The following is a 23,481-nucleotide window of genomic DNA, read 5'->3' as shown; positions in this document are numbered from 1 at the left end:
GACTCTCCACCTGCCTCCCTCCCACTTCACCTTGCTTCCTCCTCTGACCTCCTTTCATGAAGTCTGGGGGGGTGGGGGTGGACAGCAGTCCTGGGCTCAGCTTCTGGCTGGAGCTAGGTGAATGTCACCTCTTTGAGCCTCAGTTTTTCCTCTCTGTAAACCGGGTACCATAAGGACTGTGGTGAGGATTAAAGGATCTAGCTCATAGGAGACAGACAGGGTCTGGCGTCTACACAGTGAGTAATCCACCCATTCGCTATCATTAATTTTGTCGTGGTGTTTGTGTTGTTGTTCCTTGCCAAGCAAGCCTTCCCTTGGTTCCAACCTCAGCTATGCCTTTCCCAGAGTCTCTTGGTCTGCTTCATTGACTGGATTGGAGCTCCCCACAGGCAGGACCCAGGCTTTGTCAGGGTGGATGTTCAAGGACAGGGTTTGGGGTGAATGGGTGCTGCTGAGTGTCGCCGGCTGGTGACCTCCCAAACAAGAAAGACTAACATTTGACATATTTTTTTTTTGTCTTTTTCTTTTCTGGTACTGGACATCGAACCTAGGACATTACACTTGCTAGGGAAAGCATTTTGCCACTGAGCTATAGCGCAGCCCAACTTGGCACCGCTTTTTTTTCTTAGGCTTTTACTTACTTCTTGTAGCTGTTTGCCCTGCCTTTCCAATGGGAGGGAAGAGTCCCAGGGACTTGGATTCTGCTTTGTGTCTTCATGCCCTGAGGGAGTATCACAGAGCACTCTGAAGAGTGCAGGAGCACAGTTGTGGGAGCACTATCATCTGTCAGTGCTATCTATCAGTCAATCAGTGACTCCCCTGGCTCAGCTGCTTCCTGAGAGCTGGGACAGCATCTCCCTCAACCCATGATCCCTCAGTGGGCCCAACCCTAAGCTTCTAGCCTGTGCTGGGAGGTGATATGGCTTTCCCAAGAGAGGAAAATTTACAGGCCTCAACAATAACTATGACAAAGATCTTGCATGTGCTACTTTGTGGGTCTGGAATAATTTCTTCCTTTGCAAAATGGGGATTAAAAATGGCAATGCCATCAAGTACTGGTGGTTCATGCCTATAATCCTTGCTACTCAGGAGCCTGTGATCTGAGGATCATAGTTCAAAGTCAGCCTTAGTAGGAAAGTCTGTAAGACTCTCATCTCCAGTTAAGTACCAAAAAGCCAGAAGTGGAACTGTGGCTAAAGTAGCAGAGTTCCAGCCTTAGGCAGAAAAAGCTAAGGAACAGGAGGACCCCGTCCTGAGTTCAAGCCCTAGTGTACACACACACACACACACACACACACACACACACACACACACACACACACACACACACAGAGGCAACCCCAGGGTGTTTTTGAAGATGAAATAAAATGCTACTCAGGGACTGAAGTGAAGGTGACTAATTGAGAACAATGTGAAAGTCATTCCAATAAAGATGGCGTGATGATACAAATTTCTTTTTTATTTTGCTTGGTTGTAGGGCTTGAACTCAGGGCCTAGACTCTGTCCCTGAGCACTTTTGCTCAAGGCAAGTGCTCTCTCACTTTGAGCCACAGCTCTACATCTGGTTTTCTGGTAATTAATTGAAGAGTCTAATGAACTTTCCTGCCTGGGCTGGCTTTGAACCGCAGTCCTCAGATCTCAGCTCCTGAGTAGTTAGGAATACATACATAAGCTGTCAGTGCCCAGCTTTAGGCCAACTTCTTTAGAGCAGGAAGAACCAAACCCCTTCCAAACAGAAAGAGTCCCACTCTAGGAAATCATGAGATCAGAGCCCCATAATTGCCCTATCTGAAGATGGGGTGGGAGAGGGGCACAGGGGATGGGATAGGAGTCTGTGTCTCCAGGGGACACTAGCCTGACCTATGGTGTTTCGCCAAAGCACTAACAAAGGCCTCTGGTTCCTGAGAAGGGAAGGGAAATCAGATGGAGTGGCTTCAGGAATTTTTTTTTTTAAACTGGGGTTCCCAGGCAGGACTGGTCTGTGCAGTTTTAATATGGATCCAGTTAATGGTTGAGACATCATCAGCCATGTCAGCTCTGCTAAGTATCATGAGTAAGTTGGGCTGCAGCTCCTGGGGTGGGGTGGGGGGTCTAGATCACTGTGTATATTGAGTCTTTAGGGGAGAGGGGCCAGCTACCCACCTGGAGTGTCAGAGAAAAAGGGACAGTGTGTTCAATGTGTTGACAGTGTAGCTGAGATGTATCATGCACGCATGCCAGCTGCTCTCCTGCAAATGGATAGAAAGTATTTGTTATTATGTAATACTTCACACACACACACACACACACACACACACACACACACACAAGGGTAAACACACCATACATACAGGATAACCATAAAGTGAAAATCTGGCCTCCCTGAGGAACCAGAACATTTTCATCCCACCATAGACTCCTCCCCTTCCCCATCTCCCTCCAGATGTGTAGGACATCCTGGATTTTGCACATTTACTCCATTACTTTATTTATTTATACATATATTTATTTATTTAATGTCAGTGGTGGGGTTTGAACTCTGGGCCTGGGCACTGTCCTTCAGCTCTTCAGCTCCAGGCAAGCATTATACCACTTGAACTATAGCGCCACTTCCAGTTTTCTGGTAGTTAATTGGAGATAGAGTCTCACAGACTTTCCTGCCGGGCCTAGCTTTGAACCGCAATCCTCAGATCTCAGCCTCCTGAGTAGCTAGGATTACAGGTGTAAGCCACCAGTGCCTGGCTTCCAGTACTACAATTTTAGTACTACAAAAATAAAAATAAAGCCGGGCACCGGTGGCTCATGCCTATAATCCTAGCTACCCAGGAGGCTGAAATCTGAGGATCACTGTTCTAAGCCAGCCTGGGCAGGAAAGTCCATGAGACTCTTATCTCCAATAAACCACTAGAAAACCGGAAGTGGCGCTGTGGCTCAAGCTGTACAGCGCTTGCCTTGAGCTGAAGAGCTGAGGGACAGTGCCCAGGCCCAGAGTTCAAGCCCCACAACCAGCAACAACAACAACAAAAAGTTTCCCTAGATAAGAATGTCCACATGATATCTTCCATATTGCTTATTTTTAGCCCCTTAAAAGCAGAGTCAGCAGGGTGCTAGTGGCTCATGACTGTAATCCTAGCTACTCAGGAAGCTGAGATCTGAGGATGTGGTTCCAATTCAGCCCGGGCAGAAAAGTCTGTGAGACTCTTAGCTCCAAAAATCAGAAGTGGAACTGCAGTTCAAAGTGGTAGAGTGCTAGTTAGTCTTGAGCAAAAAGAGCTCAGGGACAGCCCCCAGGCCTCAAGTTCAAGCTCCATGACAGACCAAAAAATTAAAAAAAAAAAAAGCAGAATTAGCCCTTATATAGTCTTCTGTTATTTGCTTTTCTCTCTCTGCATTGTTTCTAAGTTTTGTACTGCTGTTGGGTCTTACTGTAGTTTCTTCATTTTCCTAGCTGTATAGTAGTCCTTTGTTGAAATATACTTCAACAGTCTATTCTGTCTCTCTATGGACATGATGTCTCAATTCACATGAAGTTGAGGTGTCTGTGCAGGTACCCGCCTAGGAGGGGGGATGGGGTGTTGGGCATATAAATGTTCTTCAGAAACTGGCACCAAACTGCTTTCCAAACAGCTATTCAATCTCTTTCTCCCCATTCCTCCTCTTGGTCCTGATCTTCCTTGGGTTTTCAAAATCGAAAAGTTCAGATCTGGCACGTCTCTGTCTTCCCAGATCCTCGCTATACCTCAAGCCAGGTAATAACCTTACTATTTGTGTTTCTCATCACATCGTCCTATGTGATCCTACTGAGAACTTCTGGATTCATATAAATTCAGAAATCACCACTTGCTCCCTTGGTGCTGTGTGCTCATTGTGGGGGTCTGCTGGGGTGACCCTTGTTTAACCTGTTTCTCCAAAGAAGTTCGCCTAGGAATCCTTTATCCCTCTGGTATCAACTATTGCCTACTTGAAAAAGACAATCTAGAAGATTCCCCCGCCTCCTTCCCCTTATAGTTTTATCTGTGGAATTTTATTTTTCTCAGGAGCTAGGCTGGGCCGCTTTCAACTTCTTTCTCAATCACTCTGTGCAATGGCTTACCCCAGAGCACCACTGGTGACCATCAGAGAGAGAGAGGGAAAGAGAGAGAAAGAGAGAGAGAGGAGACCCAGCATATGAGCAAGCAAGAACAAGTTATGTGAGAGGCCTGCAGATGGCTAGCACCTCAGGGCAGACCCTGAACTACACAGACTCTGAGGCAGGGTTCACTTTGATATGACCTAGCTGAAACCAGGCCCTAGACCCCAGGCACCGAGTTCCCAGAATTGGGCTTGTGGTCATAGACCACAGCCCCTTATACATGTGCCCACGGGATACCTTTTACCAGGCAAGTTGCCCTTGGCCACCCTAAAGGTCAGCAGTTAAGGTTATCATTGACTTTGGAGGTGCACATGTGAGAAGTGCTTGGCTCTCATGCCAGCTGGCCTTTTTGGACGCGGTAGGCCGACTCCTCCATTCTTAGCCCTTCACAGGGAAGCTGACATGTTGCAGTGGCCCTGTACTCTTCTCTCCACACTGGCCAGGGGCCATTCTAGCACCATCTGGCCACACAAGAAAAATGAGTATGGGGGCTTGATCTCAGAGAAGGAGCAGAGACATGAAATGCTGATTCAGAGAAATGGAAATGACTAGGGAGACTTTTCAGTAGGTATCAAAAGGCAGAGATATTCCCAAAACCAAATGAAATGGAGAATGTAGGGAAGTGGGGGGGGGGGAAGGAGGGGGAGATCTTTCTGGCCTAGAAAAAGAAGCAATTCCCTGGAATTCAAACTGGCTACTCTGTTAAAAGCTTTATTGATGTGAGAATCTGACAAGGTATGGAGTTTTTTCTTTTTGTTGTTGTTTTTTATATCTTTATTCTGGCCATGGTGGTACAATGTGTTCTGTAGCTGAGACTTAGAAGAATCCTTCTTAGGAACCTTCGTTTTGTACACAATGTGCAAGCCGGGTCTGAAGACCCCTGGGATCTTACCAGTCCAACACGTTCCTTCTCTCAGACCCTCAGATGGCTCCTGCTCTACCTGTGGAATCATCAGTGGGACTTCCTCCTGGATCCCCAGTGCTTTGATGTTTTGCCTTATGTCCCTGTTCCTTTCTCTTTCTTCTCCCTCAGGGGGAATTTCAAAACATCTACGCAACACATCCTTTGCTCCCAGGCTACCCTGTGTCCTCTCTTCTTGGCCTCCTAGGAGCACTTGGGGACAGCTTGGAAACTGGCTGTGTCCACGCTGGCATCTTGCTGTCTCTGCATGCCTGGCCAGCTTGTTGTCCTCCTCCAGGTTAAGAAAGATGGCACACAGTGGGTGCTGAACAAGTGCAGTGTTCTGGAATGGACTGGTTATTGTCAGATTGGTTTGTGGAGTGGTGGGGGGTAGAATCAAGCTCTACCTCTACTTCCTGCTTTCTGAGCCTCAGTTTCCTCATTTGTGGCGCAGAGGCAGCAGAGGGAAGATCCACTCTCAGGACTGTGGAGAGGATTAATGGGGAAGTTCAGGGATGCACTTTGTGGTTTGATCCCATGGTCATCCCTACTGGCACTTGGGAACTCTCTGCTCACATTCTGTCAGTATTTTCTGGGTGTGGCATCTTAGAGAAGATCTCATGGGAATTCTCTGTGGTTACCTCAAGTCAAGGATCCTGCTGCAAGTATCCAGCCATGGAATAAGGGTCCCTGTGACCCCTGAGGATACCTGGATTTGGGTCTGGCCCTGAGTGAGATATAAAGACATCGACATAGATGGTTTATACAGTAGGCAACCTGAGCAGCAGGTAGACCCAGGTATCTCAGCTCTTCAATGATGACATCCTCTGGGCCAACTTTGCTCTCCCAAATCTCCACTCCCCCCCTTTTTTTTGGTGGGCCAGTCCTAGGACTTGAACTCAGGGCCTGGCTACTGTCCCTAAGCTTTTTTGCTCAAGGCTGGCACTCTATCATTCAAGCCACAGCTCCACTTCTGGCTCTTGCTGGCTGATTGGAGATAAGAGTCTCATGGACAATCCTCGGATCTCAGCCTCCTGAGTAGCTTGAGCCACCGGCACCTGGCTCTCCCCTTCTTGTTGCTTTATTGGCAAGCTCTGGCCTCCATCTCCCAGCTGTGTGACCCCTCCCTGCCCCTGCCCAGATGTGGTACCTGGCTTCTCTAACCCATGTCATCATCTGTCAAATAGGGATAATAACGTCACTGGGTTCTGTGGCAAATTAAAGTGCTTTACAATAGTACCTGGCACCTAGTCAGGGCCCAGTAAATGTTAACCATCATTACTAGTAATAATAGCCACTGTGAGTGTCCTAGAAAATAGGTTCCCTCATTCCCTTACAGCAGAATTCAGTAAATTATTTCCTCACGGCCTTGTTAACTATTGTCTACCCAAATAAATACACCCCCTATTATCTTATTCACTACTGAGTATACACCCATAAAAGCGTTCCCCTTTATTTCATTTATAGCTCAGTGTCTCCATAAAGGGGCCCCATTACCTCATCTCCCCTGTATTGTGGGTGCCTCCCCCTGTCTGTGGCCACAGTGGTTCTTCAGGGAAACTAGGCTGGCTGGTCTCCATTGACATCCTACTTTTTTTTGGGGGGGAGGGGGTGCCAGTACCGAGGCTTGACCTCAAAGCCTCATGCTCTTGCTTGGTTTCTTTGCTCATGGCTGGGACTCTACCACTTGAGGCATACCTCCACTTCCAACATTTTATCTATGATGCTGAACAGACATAGCTCATTAAAAAAAATCAGTAAATAGATTTTTTTTTAATTGTGTGTGCCAGGCATTGGTGGCTCACACCTGTTATCCTAGCTACTCAGGCAGCTGGGCCTGGGCAGGAATGTCCACGAGACTCTTATCTCCAATTAACCACCAGAAAACTGGAAGTGGTGCTGTGGCTCAAAGTGGTAGAGCACAAGTCTTGAGCAAAAATTGCTTAAGGACAATGCTCAGATCTTAAATTTAAGCCCCATGACTGACCAAAAAAAAAAAATGTGTCCATGAATTTTCTGCATGAACCCTGTTTCTCCCAGTAAAAGAAACACACACACACACACACACACAAAACCACATATTACAAACCAAACTACCCACTTTTGAAATGTGAATAATTCCAACAAGATAGTAAAGACAGAAGCTTCCTGTGTCCCTAGCTGGGGTGTCACACAGCACAGTTTGTGAAGGGCCCGGCGAGAGGAGGCAAGTGGACAGGGAGAGGAGGAAGCCAGAATCTCCGGCTATGAGCAAAACCTGAAAGATGTGGAACCAGGCGGGTTGTGAACTCCAAGTGTTTGCTGCTACTCGGCTACTCTGAAAGATCTCCTGTCCTCACAAGCAAATCCATCCCACTGCAAGGCTCAGAAAACTAGGCAGAGAAAGCAAGAGGGAAAAATAAGGGGGAAAGGGAAGGAAGGGAAGGAAAGGGGAGGGGAAGGGAGGGGAGGAATGTCTTGGACAGGACTTTTTTTGCAATGCACTTTTTTTTTAATCTTTCCCTTTTTCAGTGGATGTTAGGGTGCGTTTAGCAATGCACATAAAATAGGAGCAGGGAGGCCAGCCTGTGATTTATACCTACATGTAATGCCTACGTGTATGGAGATGAGGGACATGTCCAAACACTTTTCACTCCTGTGCTGTTGATCAAAGACAACTTGCTGCCATGGTTGTAAAGATGGAGATTGTGGAGAAGCCAGGAAAGAGACTGGAGAGAGAGGACTAGAGTGTCAGGGGCTGGAAAGGAAAGGGCAGGTAGACCCTGGGTACTGAGAACTGAGCAACAGCTGGGGATGGCAGAAGAGACCCAACTAAAGACCCAGCCCTTCTCCCCATTCCCCTCCCCCTCCATCTTGCCTTGTGCTCCTCAACCTTCTCCTGATGGAGGGAGCCCTTCCTTTCCCACCCTGTAATTCTAGCTTCTCAGGAGGCTGAGCTCTGAGGATCTCCATTCCAAGCTAGCTCAGGCAGGAAAAGTCCTGCCAAATCCTATCTACAATTAACCAGCAAAAAGTCATTAGTGGAGCTGTGGCTCAAGAGGCAGAGCAGTGTCAGCCTTGAGAGAAAAGGCTGGAGGACAGTGCTCAGGCCCTAAGTTCAAACCACAAGACCGACATGAAACCAAAAAGCAAAGGCCAAGGGGAGGGGCGGGCATCCGTGCAGTGAACGGTGAGGCCATTCACCCTGCAGCCAGGGGCCAGGACCCACGGCGCCCCTGCCGCCCCTCCGCCGCACCCCTGCGTGCGGGAAGCCCTCATGCTGTCCCGCGTGGTCTGCTGGGGCGGGATTCGATCCCGGTAAGCTTGGCAACCCGTGACAAGGCTCCTCGACACCCCTCCCGCCCCCCAAGAAAGGACCGAAGGTGCTGCCGAAGGAAGGAAGGTGTCGAGGCTCGCTCTGGGGAGCCGGCTGGGAGGGAGGAGCCGCCTGCGCTTTGAACGTGGAGCCTCCCGGGAGGGCGGGGAAGTCCAGGTGCCGGGCTGACTGCCTTCCCCTGCGCGCCCTCCCCTGCGCGCCCTCCCCTGCGCGCCCTCCCCTGCGCGCCCTCCCCTGCGCGCCCTCCCCTGCGCGCCCTCCCCTGCGCGCCCTCCCCTGCGTCCTGGGGGGAGGGGGCGTGAGGAAGACTCCTGGGAGTGGGGGGGGGAGATGCCCACCTTGAAAGGCAGCGCGGGGACCAGGCCGTCCCCCCTCCCCCACGCCCGCGGGTGTGGCGCCCCGCCGCGCCCCTGCAGCTCTGCGCCCCACCCCACCCCGCTGCACCCCCAGTCCCGCTGCACCCAAGACCCCCGAGTTCCAGCCCTGCGCCGGTTCTAAAAAATTCCCGACTCCTTGGCCCGAGTCTGTTGAAAGTTTAAGGTGAACATTGCTCTGGGGGCCCAGGGTGGCCTGCGTCTGGGTCCTGTCCTGAGTTCCATCCTCCACACCAGCGGGAAGAAAGTGAATCAGGATAGTAGAAAAAGGCCCCTTCCCCTTGGGTGGGGAGGCCTCGCTGTAACCCCAGCTATTCAGGAGGGGATCTGAGGATTGCAGCTCTAAGCCAGCTCTAAAAGTCCAAAAGGCTATCTCGAATTAGCCACTAAAATGCTGGACTGGAGCCATGACTCAAGTGGTAGAGCACCAGCCATGAGCAGGAAAGCCAAGTGAGAGTGCAAGACCCTGAGTTCAAGCCTGGGTATTACACACACACACACACACTCGAGTTTGTTTTTGCTGAACTTAATATAGTCATCATAAACACTACATTTCCAAAATGTGAGGTTGACCTCTGACCACAACCACCCTTAAGAGAATCATTAACAATTCATAATGTCTCAGATTTCCCCAATTGTCTCAAATGTCTTATGGCTAGCATTTTCAAAGCAGGCTCTAATCACTGGATTGTTGTGCCACTTAAGTTGTTGTCCTTCTGTTTCCCAGAACTCTACCACTTTAGCCATGCCTTCCAGTCCTTTTGCATTTAGCTGGTTTTTGAGATAAGGTCTTATGCTTTTGCCCAGACTGGCCTGAAACTATGATCCTCCTACTTCTGCCTTTGGAATAGCTGGAATTACAGAAATGCGCCACCAGGACTGGCCTTAAATTCATTTTAATCTAAACTATCTCTCCCTGGGCCCAACGCACTTAAAAAAAAATGACACTGGCTCTTTGAAGAGTTCAGGTCTGTAATCTTTTGTACTGTCCTAGGTTCTCAGGTCAGTTGCTTCACCACAGTGCCCTTTGGCTTGTTCCTCTAGTCATGTTTCCTGAGGGTAGAAGGTGACCTCTAAGTAAGTTAGGCTTCGGTTTTTGGGTTTTGTTGGTAGGTTTATGATACAAAGCAGTTTGAACTTGGGGCCTTGTGCTTGCTAGGCAGGTGCTCTACCTGGGCGTGAACCACACCCCCAGCTCAAGGGTACCTCTTAAAGCATGCTAGCTTCAGATGAAACCTCTTTGGTCAGTGCACTTTATAGGGGAGGTTGGGTACCTCCTATTGCTTCATCTCCCATTCTACTGTCACCCTTCTGGGGGAGTTCTTTTAATGAGCCAATTTCTTGGACTCCTCCCCAGATGGTCTGGTCCAGCAGGTCTGTGTTGGAGCCCAGGTGTCTGGATTCTGCAAAGCTCCCTAAAGTGGTTTGATTGCTATAGCACACTGCTCACTTCTGGCCCTAGCAGCCAGCCAGGCAATGAGTATCCTTGGTCCTTCAAAGGGTAGGGTCAAAGGGAGTAGGGAGGATGGTGGAGAGAGACAAGCTTCTCAATGTTCCAGCTCTGATGGTCACTGCTAGCTGGATATAAGGCAGAGAAGGAGGCATCCAGGCCCCTGCCTCGGCTCTCAGGATGCTCTTGGAGACAAGTGTCCCTCCCCTCTATCTCTGAGCTACCAGTGGCCCAGTAGAAATGCTGATAGAATAAGAAATCAGGATGATGGCTCCTGGGGCGTAGGAGCCCTGGAGAGTACAGGAGAGTCAGCTCTCCACCAGGCAGCTGCTCCCTGCTGATGGAAGGTTTTGCAGACGATGGGGCTTGCCTGCAGCTGGGGAAAAGGCTCCGCGAATCAGCACAGCATATCTGCTCTCAGCTTGTCCTGGCTTCAGCCTGCAGGTTCTGGGAAAGGTGAAGAATGGCTGGATAAGCAGGGGGAGGGCTTCATCTGTGTATTGTGCCCACTAGTGAACTAGGTGTTTGGCTCAGTAGCTACAAATGAGTGAAAGAATTTCTCCTCTTCAAAGTCTAAGCCTTCCTAGAGAAACAGAATGCCTGGACAATTCACTTCAGCTCTTCTATAGTGTATATAAAGACTGGAGGAAACTGACCATGGAGGACAGTTTAAACTGGAGACATCAAGAGATGTTGAGGGGATTGAACAGGAATCCAGTGAGAAAAGGCAGCTTGGCCGGCTGTCGTGTCTTTTGTGGACTGAACTTGAAGGGGAGAATGGGATGGAGACAGGGCCAATTCCTGACTTGGCTCCCCAGAACAAGCAACCTGATGATAAGGCTCTCATTTTGCTGTTTGTAAAACAAGAGATCCAACACTTGTCTTAGGTAAGGAGTGGCATAAGGTTCAGGTGAATTAAGGATGGTTTTAGGAAAAGTTTAAATTAAAATTCTGATTGGTTAGCTTGGTGGAGGGGGGGTGCGAAGAGCCAATGAGCAAGTCCAGAGAGTGGAGAGGATGTACAGACGGGACCCCAAAGCCCATGGCTGTTTGAAGTTCCTTTTTCAGTCCTCCTCTGATCACACTCCCATTCCTCAAGGCTCCCACCCCAGATGGGACTTCTCAAAGTTTCTACAGACAGTGGTCACTTCAAGAATGTCTCTCCTCCTCTGGGGAGAGACCATGTCTTATACAAACTAGACCAGAAACACACAGGCACTAAATAGAGTCCCAGCCTTCTGGGAGGCTTCCACAAAGATCTCTGTGTTACAGGAGAGCCAGAGTTCTGGCTGGTACAAAGGAGTCACAAGACCTAAGCTCTACTCCCTGCACTACCTTTAGCCCAATGAGGGACACTCAGCAAGTCATAGAACTTCTCTGGGCCTCAGTTTCCACCAGAAACCAACCTAGCTAAAGTCTAAGGCCCCATCAAGCATTGGTGTTTTATGACCTGACACTGGGCATATGTGGCTGTTTACAGAAGGCTTCTGGTGTCTTTTCAGGGCATTCCTATGTCCTCCAGCTAGCCAGAGGCCAGCAAGGTAGAAGCTTCTATTCTATAGGCCTTTATTATGCATCTGCCTTCTGAGCACCCAAAAGACACTGGACGCTTTCAGTTCCTCAATGCTCAGAATGTCTCTACCAGGACTGGACCCATTTGAAGGGAGCTAAGAGTGTCATAGAGACTGTAGGGAACAGATGTGGTGATTCCAAGCAGGTCTTTGACACCCTGGATTGCCTCTTCCGTAATACAGAGCATAACTGTGCGTGTCTGAGGGCAGAGGCCAAGCATAGCAGCTTATTTATCTGCTGAGTAGGAGGTGAACTGCTTAGAGAAATGGCGGCCAGCTTTCGGCCCACATCTTGGGGAGCTGTTGCCTCTGCAAATATCTGTCAGGTTGTGGTCCTGGCACTTTTCAAGGAGACCTTGAACAGGTCTGAGGTGCAGGATCTGCCCTCCAACTCTCTCTGGACTTACTGCACTCAAGCTTTTTCCTGCACCCCACCCCTACCCCCACTGAGTCTTTCTGGGCAAATCTTTTTGAAGGTCAAAGTACCTTCTAGCTGGGAGCCTACAATCCTAGCTACTCAGGATGCTGAGATCAGAAGATCACAGTTCCAAGATAGTCTGAGCGACTCTTTTTTTTTTTTTTTTTTTGGTTGGTCGTGGGGCCTGAACTCTGGGCCTGGGCGCTGTACCTGGGCTCTTCAGCTCAAGGCTAGTGCTCTACCACTAGAGCCACAGTGCCACTTCTGGCCTTTTCTGTTTATGTGGCGCTGAGGAATCGAACCCAGGGCCTCATGCATGCAAGGCAAGCACTCTATCATTAAGCCACCTTCCCAGCCTCAGAGAGACTCTTATCTCCCAAATAATCAGCAAAAAGCCAGAAGTGGAGGTGTGGTTCAAGTGGTATAGCACCAGCTCTGAGGAAAACAAAAAAAGTTAAGCAAGAGCCCAGGCCCTAAGTTCAAGACTGACCCAGTACTGGCGCGCGCACACACACACACACACACACACACACACATACACACACACACAGAGTATTTTCTGAGGATACCCAAACCTAAGGGGCCCTGGAAGAGGAGGCCAGGGCTGCCCACACCCCTCTTCTCACAGTCTTTCTTCTTTCCTTTGACTTCTCTGGAACCCCTTCCTTCCCTCTATTTCCCACCCTCTTTTCTCCTCCCTAGGCCTGCTCCCCACTGGCCCTTCAATTTGGCCAAAGGGGACAGTCCTCCTGTCTACTGCCTCCTCCTTTCTCCATCCTGATCAACTCCGCCTTTCTGTGTTGGTGGGGGGTGGGGAGGCTTATGTTCATAACACAACAAAAAACAGGTTTTAACGTTTCACAAGTTTCAACATTTTTCAGGCTGTCTTGTCACATTTGATCAGATCAGTGGGCCTGAGGGCAGGCCAAGAGCCACCGGGATAGCAGAAGCTGGAACATTCCTGACCAGGCTCTGCCCTCCCACCCAGCCCTCCCTTTGCCCCCCAGAGAGCCTACTGGGGCTCTGGATGGAGGCAGAGCTGCACTCCCCCCTCCCCTTGATGGGGCTCAGGCTTTGGCTGACCCTGTTGGCTTCCTATACCTGTGCCCACAGCTTTTCTGACTCCCACGCAGCCAGATAGGGGGCTGTTTTGGGCTCCCAGGATCTGTGGCAGGTGTACCCTCTCCTTTGAGGGCCTCATTTAGCCTTGAAAGGGAATTTCTAGAAGTTGGGTGGGGTAGGAGTGGGCAGAAGGGAGTTGCCAGTCATTCACAAACTGCAGAAGGATGGCTTGGTCAGGAACAGAGAGCCTAAGTACTTAGGGAAGGAGAGGAAGGAGGAGGGAGGGGGGAGTTGTGGGCTTTTAGGGCTGCTCCCATAAGAAGGAATAACTTTTGTTGTTGGTGGTCATGGGCCTTGAACTCAGGGTTCCGGCACTGTCCCTGAGCTTTTGTGCTCTACTACTTTGAACCACAGCTCCACTTCCAATTTTCTGGTAGTGGAGATAAGAGTCTTATGAACTTTCCTGCCTGGGGTGGCATTGAACTGTGCTCCTCAGATCGCAGCCTCTTGAATAGTTAGGATTACAGGCATAAGCCACCAGCACCTGGCTAGGAATGGCTTTATTCTGGGGCTTTCTTTTCCTGTGCACATGGGTTTTCCACTGCTGGTATAGCCTGCAGCCTGGGTTATTCTCCCCAGATTCTCCTGGAGGCCTCCGCCACCTTTTCCCCCCTGCCTTGCTCATAGTGATCTTGGTGACACAACAAGAACTGGCTGAGACCTGAAGGCCTAGAGTTCCACTGAGACAGCTTCAGAGGCAGACCCAGAACCTGGTCACTAGCCCAGAGGGAACTGCTGCTTTGGACAGCTCGGGCTAGGTGAAAGGAGTGAAGGGGGGAAATGGATCCCAGGTGGACAGAGAGGGGACAGTCCCTCGAGGACCCAGCTGAGGACAGGACTGAAGTGGTTTCGGGTGGTCTCAACTAGAGACTGATTGCAAAGAGGGAGAGGAACAGGCAAGCAGTGGAGAGAGGAAGTGGGGTGTGCCTCCATGAGGAGCAGGAACAGAAGCCGACATGGCCAATTTGCCTACAATGAAAGCTTTTGAAAGAGCTCTCTTCACCTACTTTATTTTATCTTATTACTTTATAGATCTATGTAGCCCAGGCTGGCCTTGAACTCATCTTCCTGCCCCTGCCCTCCTGAATGTTGCGATTACAGGCAGGCATCATCACCCCTCTTGGCTCTCTCTCTCTTTACTTCTTGGCCTAAGCTTCTAGACTGACCGCTGGTGTGAGAGGCTGAGCCAGCCTCTCAGCTCCCATCCTGGGACCCTTCTTTCCATGGCTTGCAGCTGGCTTAGCCTCCCTCAGGTCCCCCTCAAGGAAGATCAGGCTTAAAGTGTTCTTCAGCCCTGCCTTCTGAACTAAGATCTCTGAATCTACATGTCTTAGCCACCTGCTTTTCCTTCCTCTTGCCTCTGGCACTGTACCTGCCCTCTGTCTGCCCATGGTATCTGCAGGCATCAACAGCCCACAAACTTTCCTTCATCTTTGTTCCCAAGATGCTTTGCTCCATTTGTTCCAAGTTTTGGAACAAACTTCCTGGTTGTCCTGGCTCAAACACATCCTTATACTTTCCTTCCTCAGCTCTAACAGTTAGCCACAGCTTCTTGCATGCACGCATGTGTGTGTGAGCACGTACACATCCTTGGGCTTGAAATTAGGGCCTAGACGTTGTTCCTGAGCTTTACTGGTCGACATGCTCTACCACCTGAGCCATAGCTCTGCTTCTGGCTTTTTTTGATGCTTAAGTGGAGATAAAAGCCTCAAGGACTTTCCTGCCTGGTCTGGCTTTGAACCACAATCCTCAGATCTCAACCTCCTGAGTAGCTAGGATTACAGAAATGAGCCACGAGCACCTGGCTTCTGCTATGTTTGTAAAATCCACACACCCATTAACCTAGCCAGGAGGGTCTAGGCCAAGCTGCCTAATCAACTCAACCCCAGCAGTGGCATTGGGGCCTCTGGTGGTTCCAATTTGCTACCAGGTTTGAAGACTATCTTTGACATCAAGTGTCACACAGTCTCCCAGCTGTTTTCTTGCCTTTGATCCCCAGCGCCTACCTCTTGTCCTGTTTTACAGATGACTAACTGATCAATAGTCCAAAGTCCAGCTCGGGAAGCTTCAAGGGCTGTCAGGTGACCAGAATAAAGCTGGGCCCCTTTCATGTCCCTTCTCTGCTCTTTGGTAAGGTTTAGGACTCCAGCTATAATAGACCAGCTGTTGTTCCCTCCTAGTCCAAGGGTATTTCCCTGTCAGGGGTACTTAGGGAGATCCCCAACCACCTCCACTTGTTCCACGGCTGCTCCTGCATTGCTCACCCTGCTCACAGAGATGGGCTGACAGTCACACACGCTCCCCAGGGCAGTTACCTCTGTGCACAGTGACCTCAGACCATGGCCTATGCACATATGGTGCCCCAACCTGACAGGTGCTCCAAACAGGCTTGTTAGGCCACTGTTGACAGCTGCCTCCTGGTCTCTGGTGCCCCTCAGGTGTGGCTTCATTCATCTCTTCGTTCCCAGCACCTGGCATTCAGCCAGATTCCGAGTCGTCACTCAGTAAGTGCGGGGAGGGAACAGGCAGTGAATGACTGTGTTTACAAGCAGACTTTCACCTCCCCACTAAGGTGTCTCCCACTTCTTTGAGAGGTGCCTATGGGTGTCTAGTGGGCCTCTGCAGGCCTTTAGACCACACTGGGAAGCAGTCCCCTGCCCTGTGCTCCACACCACCATGTTCGGGAAGGCAGAGGCTTGTGCTCAGGGAAGAAAGGTGGCAACTTTTCATTGAGTAAGGTCCCTCCTTGTCCTTTGTCACAAGCTTCCTTCCGAAGCCTCAGATCAAGTGGCCCCAGTGATTAAGTGGTCATCCATGTTAGGAGTGGCTCCCTGGAAGTTTCAAGGGTCAGGCTGCCTCCAGGCCCAATAGGCCCAGTCCCTTCCCAGTCTATAGGGCATGTGTACCCCAGAACCTAAGGGGGTTCTCTTCATGATATCTGCCAGCCATCAGTGGCCTGTTAATCTCAGTGGAAAAGTGGTGGCTTGACTCTTTACTTCTTGCTCATTTGTCAAGCTTTTCCTTCCCTGTCTGGAAGTTTCTTTACTGCCCAGGCCAGGGGGCCAATTCTCTGGGCCAGGAGACAGGTTAGGTCTCTGTCTACTGCTTCCCAGAAGTCAGCAAGTGAAGCACTTCATGCCAAGCTCCTGTGGGGTTTATGCAGGCAGCAAGGTCATTGCAAGGAGAAAAACCAATGAGCATGAAAATGGGGCTCTGCCTCCCTCCCAGCACCCACACTCGTTGTTTTAAGAGATATTAGGTCCTTGCTTGGATGAGAAACTTACAGCATCCATTCTTTAGGACTGGCCGGAATGGCTAGGCCTCTTTCATGAGGAAGACAAGGGGCACACGATCCCCAGCAAAAGCATCACTTGGAAAGGCTTAGCCATAAACTCAGCCCAGACCAGAGAAAGAAAAGGGGAGCTCAGAGCCTTTTGCTAGCCTGCATCCCTGGGTTCTTCTTAGATCCATTCTGTGTCTAAACCTACAGAAGTTTCTGAGAACCTACCTTCATTACCCTCCCCGGCACCCTCCCAGGCTAGCGCTCAGTGAGGAGTCAGAGCAGGGGGACATCTGCCCCCTTCCCGCCACCTATGTCACTAGGAAAATGATCAAACCCTGCTTAGGCTTCCAGCTTCCTATACAGAGAAGAAAGGGACTGGACCAGACCAGCTCACGGGGAGCTGAGGAGAAACTCAAGTGTTGGGGATCCAAGTATATTAGCTCTGCCCCCCCACCTTTTGCCATTTCAACCTTTCTGTTTTTCTAGTACTGGGAATTGAACCCAGGATCTAAGCATGCCATGCAGATGTTCTATTTGTTGAGTCACACCCCCAGTCTTAAATTTTTTTGCTAACTAGCTTCCAACTCATGATCCTCCGGTCTCTGAGTCCCAGGTAGCTGGAATTACAGATGTGTACCACCATGCCTAGCTCATTCTAACCATTTTTAAGCATGCAGTCCAGTGGTAATACGTATACTCCAACATCATGCAATCGTGACCATTATTTATTTCCTGAAACAAAAACTGTAAATCCTTCCCCTCTCCACAACCCCTACTCACCTCAACTCTACTTCTGTCTCTATGCAGTTGCCTGTTCTAGATACTTCACGTTAATAGAACCATATGATATTTTTACTTCAATGTCTGGCTTATTCCACATAGCATAATGTTTTCAAGGCTTATCCATATTGTAAAGTGTTAGAATTTAGTTTTCTTTTCATTGTTGTTGACCATTCCATTATATGCACATTTCACCTTTACATCTGTTATTGATGACAGTGAGTAGTGCTACCATAAGCAAGTTTATCCTGGATCCTGTGCTAATTCTGGGTTTAAGAGGTTTTTTTTACTACTCAGGAGGCTGAGATCTGAGGATCGAGGTTCAAAGCCAGCCCGGGCAGGAGAGACCGTGAGACTCCTATCTCCAGTAAACCCCAGAAAACCGGAAGTGGCGCTGTAGCTCAAGTGGTAGAGCGCTCGCCTTGAGCTGAAGAGCTGAGGGACAGCGCCCAGGCCCAGAGTTCAAGCCCCATGACCGACCAAAAAAAAAAAAAAAGAGTTTTTTTTTTTTTTGTTGTTGTTGTTTGTTTTATGGTATTGGAGTTTGAACTCAGGGCTTCATTCTTGCTAGGTAGGAGTTCTACTGCTTGAACCAAAGAGCCATCCCTGTCTTTAACCTTTTGAAGAATGGGTCCTCTTCTTTTTTTTAAAATCTGTTTTATATTGAGGGACAGAAAGGAGATTATATATGAGGGCATTTGGAAAATATACCTAAGAAGCTGGGTGCTAGTGGCTCACGCCTTTAATCAGCAAAGGAGGCTGAGATCTGAGAATTATGGCTCAAAGCTAGTTGGGCAGTAAAGCCCATAAGGTTCTTATTTCCAATTAATCACCAAAAAAGCAGGAAGAGAAGCTTTATCTCAAGTGCTAGCAAACTAGCCTTGAGCAGAAAAACTCAGGGACACCACCTAGGTCCTGAGTTCAAGCCCCAGAATTGGCACAAAACAAAACAAAACAAACAAACACACAATACCAGCACTCAAAAAAAAAAATCTAACAAACAATACTAAGTGACTTGTGAGTCCCCTCCAGCTTCTAAGATCCATATTAGGAGGTCCTAAGCTAAAAACATAAAGCAAAAACACCCCGGGTGTGGGTGCCTGGCCCCTGGTTGGTTGGGTAATGTATGATATGGCAGAACCCCTGCCACACATGACTAGCCTACCCTGAGTGGGGACTTGCTATGGGTGCCTAGCCCACACCTGCAGGGGTTTGGAATGAATCAACTAGGCAGGTGTGGGTCACTCAGTGTCAATTGAGAAAGTTAATTCAGAATCTAGACTTGCCTGGTGTGGTGATGTATGACTATAATCCCAGCCCTCTGAAGACTGAGGAAAGAGGATTTAAAGTTGGAGGGCAGCCTAGACAGCCTAGGTGCAGCTCTAAGAGGTGCAAAACCTTAGGTACAGGGCCTGGGAAGATGGCTCAGTGGTAGAGTGCTTGCCTTGCATGCATGAGGCCCTGGGTTTGATTCCTCAGCACCACATAAACAGAAAAAGCTGGAAGTGGCCCTGTGGCTTAAGTGGTAGAGTGCTTGCCTTGAGCTGAAGAGCCCAGAGTTCAAGCCCCATGAGGAACAAAAAAAGAAAGAAAAAAAAAACACAACAAAAACCTTGGGTTCAATCCCAGAACTGCAATATAAATAGATAAGTAAGTGTGTGTGTTGCTCTACCCTGGGCTCTGGCCACTGGTGGTGTCAGGAATAGGGACTACGAACTGGGAAGAGTGGAGTGATGGAGCTGTAGTAGTGTTTTCAGTCCAGCCTCTTTGAAGGACTCTTGAACAGCCTGTGTTTTCTAGCACCTGACTGCCTGGGTCTATCTTGGGTCTAGGCCATTGGGGTTGAGGATGAGCTGTTCCCCGAGGAGAAGATGGCAGGGACTTGGGCAGGGCAAAGCAGGAGCAGGAACTGAGTATAATTAGCCTCTGGTCAGCTGGGACGGCCTGGCAGGACCTTCTGCCCTCCCCCTCAACAGCTGCCAGTGCCAGGTGGGCCCCTATCTCCCTTGGGAGCCTGGCTTCGGCTCAGCCCCTAATCAGAGTAACTTCCTCAGCGGAACCAAGGAGTCTTGTCCTGTGTGGAGGTGGAACCTCCGGAGGCCTGAAGCCTGAGGAGCACAGGGCATCGGACTGGCTCTTTGGAAGAATGTTTCTTTATGCCTTACCTGGAGCACAAGCAAGTACTTGTCATGCACCTGGCCCTGTGGAAGGCCAAGGTTAAGTGTCCTGATGTGTGTGTGTGTTTGTGTGTAGCATGGGAACAACACATACTCCTACCTGTGGGGCCTTTGCACATCCAGCCAGGCAGTAACGGAGAGAATCTGTGGAGCACTTTGACAAGCTGAGGTAAATCAACGCAGAGAATCACAGAGGGAGGAGCTACTTCAAGCTTAGAACTCGTGGAAGTCTTTAGGGTAGAAGGACCCCAGGAATCTGGCTCTGAGGTGCGCAGCATGTGCAAATAAATGCCCAGAGGTGTGACACAACCGGGTCGAAGAAAATCGAGTCCCAGGGACAGTCACACTTCAGTGCTGCCTCTCCCAGGAAAGGGGGAGCTTCAATAATGGGGACAAGAGATGGGGGTTAAATTGGTGTCAGATATGGCTGTTTGTGTGGGTAGGAGCTCAGGTCAGGGACACCTGGTGTATGGGGGGGGGATCCTGCCTGCCATAGCCACAGCCTCATTAGCCCCAACGCCAGCCCACCACACTGAGCTCCTCATTCTCATGCCCTAGAGCCTTCGTTAATGACTGGCAGGATGTCCAGGTTGGAGCTGAAACCTTTGAGGGGAACATCCTGGCAATGTCCTGGTGCCCTTGGCCTTTCTGTTACCTCACACAGCCAGCCAGATCCCAGATGGCTTCATTAAGCCTGTCTGTTGGGACAAAGTTTCCAGGAAAAAGACCTGGACTTTAGCTGGCACATCCTTCCTGGTTTTGCAAAGGAAAGGCTTTGACAATTCTTTCCTACCAAGGTGGAGATGTGAGAACAGGGACTGAAGTTTGGTGACAAGGCAGGGACAGAATGCTGGAGACAGCCCTACCTAACCACATGGTATTGGAAGTGATAACCATTCCTTGAGGACCTCCTGTGTGCTAGGCACAAGTTCCTACTCTTCACACCTCTCACCAGTGTATTCCTGATGAGGAAACTGAGGTATGGCGAAGTTAAGGAAAGTGTTCAGCTCAGTGGCTTAGAAATGGCAGGTGTGGGCTGGGGCTGGGGCCTTGACCCCTGAGTGTAGAAGTGATGAGACCTGGGCAGCAGGAAGGAGGCAGGGTTTGGAGGGAAGGGAGATGGTGCAACTCAGGGCCCTGTGTTTATTGGATGGTGCCATTCCCAGTGGTCTCCGCTGAACACTCACTGGTGATGGCAGGGTGTGGGGGCGGCTGGCAGGGTGGCTGGACATGGTGATTCAACTTGGGTGATTTGCAGCCCTGTAAATCGAGGCAGGTTACTTGTTTCCTGGCCTCATTTTCCTCATCTATGCTAAAGCCTAGCTCTAATCTCTGGTGGAGAGGTGGCATTCTAGAAAGTTCTACACATAGAAACACCTGATAGCATGAACTCCCCTAGAGAGACTCAGGAAACCTCTTGACTTAAGCTTGCGACTGGGGGACAGTTGCACGGTGGTGTCTGCCATGTGTTATATGTATGAACATGTGTGTGTCATGTGTATGGGTGAACATACCCCCACAGGTGTACAACTTCCTTGCTGGGATTGGTGCTTCTCTGCTTTTTCTCCAAGGGAGCTGAGGTCAAAGCAGCTTCTGTTGCCATCATACATTTAGGTTTGGGGTTCCTTCCTATGAATTGCCAAAAATCTCCCTATGGCGTTTGAATCTTGGTCTCTCTAGGAAGTTGACCGGCTAGACCCTATGGGCTCAAAGCCTGGAAAGGACTTGATTTGGGCCTCAAATTTCATCTTTGTGGTCCCAGGTCCGTTTCATTGCATCAAGTTGTCCCTGAAGGTTCCCTTCCCTTGCAAGCTAAATGAGTTCATGTTAGGAGGCATCAGAGTTCATTGTGCTCCCCAGGAAGTCAAAGGTAACCCACTTAGGCTTCCCGGAGCCATGGATCAGACCCACCATCCTTCCCATTCCTCACCTGCTCATGAAGAAGTGCTGGGCTCTGTGCTTGGCTCTCCTGGTGCCATCTCCTCTGTCTGCCTGCAGGTCCCTGGCCCTGGGCCAGCAGTACACATCTCTGGGCTCACAGCCCCTGCTCTGCGGTTCCATCCCAGGCCTGGTCCCCAAGCAACTTCGCTTCTGCCGCAATTACATCGAGATCATGCCCAGTGTGGCTGAGGGTGTGAAGCTGGGCATCCAGGAGTGCCAGCACCAGTTCCGGGGGCGCCGCTGGAACTGCACCACCATTGATGACAGCCTGGCCATCTTTGGGCCTGTCCTGGACAAAGGTACTGCCCATGCTGAAGGGGGTGGGAACGGGCTGAGGAGCAGGGTGATGGGAGGGCATGGGGACCCTTCCAACCCAGGGCACCCCGAGGAGGGTGATGACTAGTAGCCTCCCTGGGAAGCAGGCTTTCAGTCCCTCTTGAGTCAGACCAGGTGATCTATAAGACTGTTACACCGGTCCCTGTGCTGCTGGGGGCTGGGAAGCCTAGAGGTATTTTGGGGGTCCTGGGATTTGAGCCCAAGCACTAAGGAGCCCACTAACCCTCCTTCAATGAGATCTGTGCTTTTGAAGTGGATATTTGTGATGGATCCCCGAAGCTGTGTTAAGTGTTATGTAAATGTGGGGGGTACCCCTGGAGCTCTAGACACTGCAAGGTGCTGGTGGCAGTTCTGCCCTTCCCCCCTCCCCCAGGAAACCCAGCGTGTGTCTCATGCCGATAAGACAGTCATGTGCATCCATCAGTAGGGCACACTGGCCCCTGGGCAACTTCCAACCATCTTGCACAGGTTGACTTTGAGCACGGGGTGGAGAGGGCAGGAATGCGTAAGACATTTGCTCCCCCAAAAGATTTTGAAACGCATGGGTTGTGGGAGAGGATGAATAGCTCTTCCAGGAATAAGTATTTAGTGTCCAGGAATTTAGTGGCCCTTGGCTGGGATGATCCACCGAGGTTTCTGCCATCCAAGTCAGGGAGCTTGACCCCTCCCTCCTTTTAGAAGTGATTGGAGTGGGCTGTTTATTGTCAGAAAGGAAAGGATTGGAGAAGCAATCAAGCAGCAAGGAGTTGGGAGCGGGAGGGGCGACTACACAGTTTAATTTTTTTTTTTTTTTTGCCAGTCCTGGGGCTTGAACTCAGGGCCTGGGCACTGTCCCTGAGCTTCCTTTGCTCAAGGCTAGCACACTACCACTTGAGCCACAGTGCCACTTCTGGCTTTTTCTGCTTCTGTGGTACTGAGGAATCGAACCCAGGGCAAGCATTCTACCACTAAGCCACATTCCCAGCCCCCTAACTCTTTTGAGTGCTGACAACCTTCCTTTACCTGCAAGGCCTCTCGGGAGCTTAGGGTCGTTAGACCCACTTTTGCTGCCAATTGTCAAGGGAGGCATGGCCAATTAGCAAATCAATGGATGACGATTCTGTTTACGCTTCCATTACCAAAGCTAATTATTCCTTGTTTACATAAAAGGTTTGGCCCCTAATTGGGGCCAAGTGGCAAGGGCTGGCATTGCGTCCCGTCCCGGATCCAGCCGAGAGTCGGTCTCACCGCCTTCCGGAGCCCCACCTCCAGCCAGGTAGCGCTTAACCAAAGGGCCTGGCGTCTCCACCGGCGCCCCTGCCGCCCCGCGACCCACCGACCGCTTGTCACCCGCCCCCAAGGCTGTTAAGCTCTGCCGCAGGCCCTTGCCCCTAAATTGCAGGGGAAGATTTGTCTTAGGAGGTGGCCGGAAGTGTGGGTCCGAGACCCAGCGGTGGGGATGAGGGTCCTGGAAAGGCACCCGCTCGCTGGCGGGGGAATCTAGAGCCGAACTCGCGGCCGGCCCGCGCGCGTTCGGCTCGGTGGACGCCCTCCTCCCCCGCGGTGCGCCCCGGCTGGGCAGCGGGGAGTGGCACCGAGACACACCGGGCCCGGGACAGCGCCCTCGGGCGGAGCACTTCCGGGAGGCGCGGGTGGGTGGCTGGCTGGCTGGCTGGAAGGGGCGAGCCGAGCCCGGGTCCCCCTTTGGTTCCCCCACGGCTG

At 50.5% G+C, this 23,481-nt stretch overlaps 1 protein-coding gene across 1 annotated transcript in view; it reads left to right on the top strand.

Moving 5' to 3' along the window:
- Positions 1-23,481, top strand: part of Wnt3 (wingless-type MMTV integration site family, member 3) — a 44,522-nt gene that overhangs the window by 13,017 nt on the left and 8,024 nt on the right. The window contains exon 2 of the mRNA XM_013033262.1: positions 21,502-21,743. Within this exon, the coding sequence (XP_012888716.1) occupies positions 21,502-21,743 (242 nt within the window). The remainder of the gene's footprint in view (positions 1-21,501; positions 21,744-23,481) is intronic.

This window comes from Dipodomys ordii, unplaced genomic scaffold, assembly GCF_000151885.1.
Source record: "Dipodomys ordii isolate 6190 unplaced genomic scaffold, Dord_2.0 Scaffold165, whole genome shotgun sequence".
Lineage (NCBI taxonomy): Eukaryota > Metazoa > Chordata > Mammalia > Rodentia > Heteromyidae > Dipodomys > Dipodomys ordii.
Note: the sequence above shows the minus strand (reverse complement) of the source record. Positions and strands in the feature narration are given on the sequence as shown.